Source organism: Trachymyrmex cornetzi, unplaced genomic scaffold (assembly GCF_001594075.2).
Source record: "Trachymyrmex cornetzi isolate Tcor2-1 unplaced genomic scaffold, Tcor1.1 scaffold166, whole genome shotgun sequence".
NCBI lineage: Eukaryota > Metazoa > Arthropoda > Insecta > Hymenoptera > Formicidae > Trachymyrmex > Trachymyrmex cornetzi.
The window spans coordinates 739098-745564 of NW_017296266.1; the positions used below are offsets into that span (position 1 = coordinate 739098).

The 6467-nt window shown below is 33.4% G+C and overlaps 1 protein-coding gene across 1 annotated transcript in view; it reads left to right on the forward strand.

Annotated features, from left to right (window-relative positions):
• The first annotated feature begins 5415 nt into the window (after positions 1 to 5415).
• The window catches only part of LOC108759035 (phospholipase B1, membrane-associated), a 35417-nt gene continuing 34365 nt past the window's right edge, over positions 5416 to 6467 (forward strand). Inside the window, exon 1 of the mRNA XM_018504291.1 lies at positions 5416 to 5493. Within this exon, the coding sequence (XP_018359793.1) occupies positions 5416 to 5493 (78 nt within the window). The remainder of the gene's footprint in view (positions 5494 to 6467) is intronic.

Here is a 6467-nt window from a genome sequence, read left to right on the forward strand (position 1 = left end):
AATTATATAAAATTATATATATTTTTATATAATTATATACACGTATAAAACATTCTTTCCCAGATACTTATTATGTTTCGACCATTCAATAGTCAATCTTCATATCTATAATATCATATCTTATAGGACCGTATATATGTGAGAACAGAAATCAATATCTTAAAGGGAATAGCTGGACCTTAAGTACTTGTATGATTCTATGTGAATTTATATACTACGTATGTAGTCTTTTAAGACACGCCGAAATTATTTTTTGGTCTTGAAATGTAAACTCTACTAAACTATAACCTCAGTAATATAATATCACGAGTTAAATTGACTAACAATATAACAATTTGATGCTTTAATCCAAACCTTATTATCGATATGTACAAGAAAAAATTTATAATCTCTATTTTTCTAGATTTATAACAAAATCAAGAAATTAATAAAGATTTTTTACATTTTAGTATTTAATTAGCATTTTTAGTATTTAAAAATATAATTAGAAATATTAAACACAGTTTTACTGTAAATTGTTGCTTGGAAAAAATGTTGAACAAAACGGCTGTACTTTGCCTTAAATTAAAAAAAAAATTGCAGAATATAAATTTTTTGCTTTTATATTTAGTAAAGATTGGTCAAGAAATTGTTCGAAGGATTATATAAAATTAACTAAACAGCTCTTTACGATGCGATAGGTAATCGCCGTTAAATAAACAAAAATCCGGTAGTGGCTTTATCGATATGACTCGTATGTATGGGTAATTAACGGTTTGTATGTGTACGTCAAAGTTTGCAGTTCTCTTCAGTCAAAGACGCGGAAGATCTGTTAGAGACGCTCGCGTTGTAGAATTGGAGGAAGCGCACCGATGACAAGCGGAAGTCTCGTTCGACCAAGTCAAAGGCCGAACAAAATTTTTCAACATGGAATCATATAGTTATTTCAAGTACAGAAAAGTCTGAAGAAAATTGAAAGTGGACTTTCTTTAGTAGACAATCTTTAAAACGCTCGTCACATTTTTAAACTATGAGAGCCGAAATAATTTATTTGCTTCTCATCATCGCTAGCATCCCTCCAGGCAAATGCGATCTCTTCATGAATTTTTTGCGCAGCGTATTTCAAGGAGGAAGGGTAAGTTATTATTGAAATGGCGGAATTAAAATATTGATTATATTTTTCACATTAATTGAAAGGAGAATGGATGAAACATGTGAACTTTTGCTCCCAATTGGAAAATAAAATAATGTAGGTAGGTTTTTTAAATAATTTTTGAGCTGCAGAACGACAAGTTTAAAAAAAATGAATCAACCAATATTCCATAAACATGAAGGGATTATAAAACATAAAATAAATAAATGAAGTGAGTAAATAAGCATAGATTTTTGTCATAAAAATATAATATAATCGTTTTTAATATTTTAATTCTCAAAAACCTTATAAATATATTATTATATCCGTGCGCACGTGTCAGATAGGTCTGGATAACGATTATATAAATTTTTCCTTAGGGCAGAAACGTGAAAATTTGTTGTATGTATGTGTATATGTGTATGCGTACATACATACATACATAAAAATCTTCACTTTTCACGTTCCCGTTTTAAAGAAAAAGTAATCGGTAAAATATAATCGATACTCCAAGCGAGTTGGCTCAAGTATCTGGCTATTGGAAGTTTGAAGAGCATCAATGTCAGCGCGTCAATGAAGTGAAGAGCGCGGTTTTTAGTTTTGGATTTGGAACAAACGTCTTTGACGTTTTGACGTTTCGGCGTTTCCGAACTATATTACGTTCTGTAATATAAGTTTGTTCGTATTAAACGAATTTTCTTCTTTCGTAAAATGGTATCTCTTTATTCTCGAATAAGAATGCGAGAGTTGAGCAAAAGTCTGAATTCGTTTCCTGGGCATAACAATATGACATTTTGTTATGATAGACTTGAAATAGAGAAGGAAATAAATGTACGAAAACTCAAAGAATGTAAAATGAGAATCAGATACACGTTTTGCACGTCATCTTCCCGCCTTCTGACTCTAGACTATAATGGTACGTCTCGGGAAGACGCTATTAGCACTACTTCTGTCATCCTATCTTCGTTGTTTATTAAACATGAAACAAGGATAGAATTTCAATAGCGCTAATATCGTCTCTCCGAACGCACTTTTTGTGCATTCAGACTAGAAGCATCAAGCGAATAGTACATGGTGGATTAAAGATTTATGAGTCTGAAGTTTTTTTTAGATGTCCACGGATAAGCTCCAGGGATGCGTTCAGACTATATAATAGAAGCATTAAGCGACAAGCAGCGAGCAGCAAAATCAATCAGCGAGGCGATACGGGCAGCTGCGTAAAAATATATTTTTACGCCGTTGATTGATTTTGCTGCTCGCTGCTTGATGCTTCTATTATAGTCTGAACGCATCCCTGGAGCTTATCCGTGGACATCTAAAAAAACTTCAGACTCATAAATCTTTAATTCTTAAATGCTATTGAGAACCCAAAAGAATCCAAGGCTTTTTCAATCGTATATATATTTTATAACCCCACTGTTAATCGAACTTCTGGCTCCATCCACTATTAGTTTAGATTCCCAATTGAAAATTACTAATTGAAAAGTTCGCGTCAAATCGATCTCTGTATAGCAGCCGAGTATAGGAACGTATTTCGAGGCGGGGTACAAAATATCCCCTCCTCCCCCCCGTGTGTCATTGCTTAAAATGTAGATATTCATGTATTTTTGAAATAAGCGGTTAATTATAATTGCATTAAATTGTCATTAATGGACTAGGATTTATTTATTAATGGACAGGATATTATAACATCCACTAATCATACAGTGCTATTTCTAATAAAAAATTGAGTTGGAAAGTCCTCTATCATTTTGCAGTTTACAAAATAGTTAACAAGACATTAATTTCCAAAGATTACCGAATAAACGGGTAAAATCGATATATAAGACAATTTTAAGATATCTTTCAATGTTCTTTGTGAAATATATCTTGAAGATATGTTTCTTAAAGAACTCTTAACGATATCTTAAAGTTGTTTTATACGTCGATTTTAGACATTTTACTCATTGGGTGACTAAAAAAAGATATTGCAAAGATTGGAAAATGAGTACTATACGACTAGTGGTCGTTATAATATCCTGTCCATTAATAAATAAATCCTAGTCCATTAATGACAATTTAATGGCGATTAACCTTTGTCCATTCCACTCATACCGTCGACATCAGCGTTATTCGATGTGCACCGCGGGGAGGTTGTGCGGTCGGATTTTGCATTTCATTTAGCTCTAAAAGGATTCAAATTCTACATATTACAAGCTCCGAGATTATTTGCATTCTTTGTTTTCCCGGGCCGGGCGCGCGTTCATTCGATCGATCGTGTCATTCCTCCGCGGTACACGTCGACTAATGCTGATGTTGAGGGTATGGGATTAACTACGTTTATGTGGCTCTATTTACGCCGAAATTATAACATCGATGTGATTGTAAATTGAGCCAGGTACAAATCGTTGACATCAAATATTAATTTTATATGTATATATATATAATCGGATTATATTATTTAAAAATGTACACATTTTACTTTCTGGTTGGGAATAAAATCGACGACTTTTACCTGTTCTCTATAGTAATGCACTAAGACGAGACAAGACGATATTTAAAAAAAAATTGTCTCGTCTCGCAAAAATATTGAAAAATTAATTCTCGTCTTGATCGCGTTATAGAGATCGAAAATAAATCTCGTCTCGATTTCGATATTCTTGAAAATATCGATATTTTTTACAAATTTTTTAATTTGAAAAATTAGTAAATTGAACGAATTTACCGTCAAGTTCGATTGCAATTATGCCTTCTCGTCCGGCTGGATACTACATCATATCTAGCCGGACGAGAACTGGCATAATTAGTAAATTGAATGAACTTATCGTGAAGTTCGATTGCAATTATGCCTTCTCGTCCGGCTGGATATGATGTAGTATCCAGCCGGACGAGAACTGGCATAATCTCTAATTAACTGCGTTCAGCGGAACACATCAGTTTTGCAACCGTTTTATGATTATCTGCTGAGATAGAATCATACCTCCAGAAGTACAATTCAATCAGTGCAAAGAAAACTTCCAACAGTTGCAAAATAAACGTTCTGCTGAACGCAATTATCGGAAAAAAGCAAACAACGTGTATAGTGGGTTGGCGGCGCGCGTATAAACGTATCACATAGTATAAACCAAGCATTGCTATGTACCAGACAAGAATATCGATGACTAACGAATATGAAAGGGAGGAAACATAATCTGATTATTCGTTTTCTCTCTAACAGAAAAAATGGGGAAACCGTTAATAGAGGCATAACCCATGTGCATATAGGATTAGCTTGGATCTACAATAGGTTTTTAAGCCTTAAGTGTCATAAGAAATGGATGAATCGCAGTCTTATTCTTCTCGTATTCGACTGTAATTGATTAATTTCTTACGGCTTAAAGCTTAAAATTATCACCTATTATATTGCTTATTCGATATTTTCGATATTCTTGAGCAGAGAATATTGAGCTTAGGAAGGCAATATTGTCTTGCATCTAAATTTATTAAATATCTATTATCTTGATATCGTCTTGATTTCAAAGTGAGACGAGACGAGAGTCTTGGAGTTTCGAAGGCCGCGGTCCGATTCACTTTCACAACGCTTAAAAATCATTTCATCCTTATTGTTTGTCAAATGTTAAACGAAGACAAACGATGTTCATGAGCGTTGTCAGCATGAATTGGACCACGGCCCTATATTGCATGTATAACTACCTTTGTCCCACTTTCTTCTTCATTTCAAGTAATTTTCTAAAATTAATTATAATACGCATTTTTATATTGATAAAATAATTTTGTTTATACAACTGGAAAATGTATCTAAAAACTTGCATATAACTATTATTAAATACCAAAATTCACTTTAATTAAAAATAACACTCTTTTTCTTATTTGATATTCCACTTACAATAAAATAATTTTGTATTGTGCAAAAAAGAAAAAACTTTATACAAATAGAAAAACATTAAAGTTATTCGAAATGTATAAATATGTGGATGTAAATATATATAGCACAGGCATGTGAGAAAAGAAATTTATTTCCAGCAATGTTAATTTTTGTGTAAACGAAAGTGAGAGCCGTCTTGCAATTGTTCACAAATTCTGTTGGTTTAGCTGACGAGCGAAGGTATTTTATCGCAAGAAGATTACCGAAAATATTTCAGCATGCAGGAGGCCACCGTACGCATCCGTATTATACGAGAAATCGTACGTGATTTGCGAAGCAAATATTGATTGGACGCGCTCGGTGCGCTCTGATGTACATCAAAGCCGTCGTACACAGCTCGATGTGAAACTGTGTGTTTAATACGAACAATCTTACGACAGTATAAACATGTTGTCAAACGATGGATGCCGCCGGCATGGGCAGGAGAGGCAAGAAGGGAAGCTCGCCGTTGCTTAGCGCTCGGCATCGCCGCGCTCACGTACGTCTCACCGCACCGCACCAAAGGACTCGCGCGATGGTCGCGCTACGTACATTCGTAATTACTAGACTGCGGAACTTTATGCAAAATACTTAACTGAATGTTTTGCATAAAATGCATATTTTGCAATTTTGTAAATTTACAGATGGCAATCTCAATCTTTTTACTTCACCTTTTAATAACTCTTTAACGAACAACGATTGACTGCTAAAACTGTCCGATAGTTAATATTCAGTTAAGTATTTTGCATAAAGTTCCGCAGTCTAGTAATTACATTATATAAGTAATAATAACACTGCAAAAATAGGACAAATACACACCATAATACTTCGATGAATAAAAATGTCGAAAGAGAGAAAGCAATGAAACCTATAGAAATCTAATTAATTTCTATTGTAATCTGTCGCTTCTTTAAATCGAAAGGAAAAAATTTTAAGAAAAAAGTATCCGAAAGAAATATAAATAATATCATTAGAAATAATATCATTAAAAATAATATCATTTATTGATATTTTTTCGTATTCTGATGAAATCATACTCTTCTAACAGGAAACGATACAGAATGGTGGAGAATATTTCTTTCGATTATACATTTTTCTTAAAATTTTTTCCTTTCGATTTAGAGAAGCGACAGATTACGATAGAAATTAATTAGATTTTCCGTAGATTTCCATAGGTTTTTCATCGCTTTCTCTCTTTCGACATTTTTATTCATCGAAGTTTGTTATGGTTTGTATTTGTCCTATTTTTGCAGTGTTATTATTACATATGTAGAGACCCTCTAATCAGAGTCGCGACACGAGGAACGGAGACTCTAGTTAGAGACACTCTTTTACGGTCTCTTTATATTAAAAGTCTCCATTTTCAGCAAAAATAACAAGAAAGAGAGAGGAATATGTTGTGTCTCTTTCTAACCTTCATAGTTCTTGTGTGAGTCATGATCCCGTAAGATACGTCTTTCTATAGTACGACTT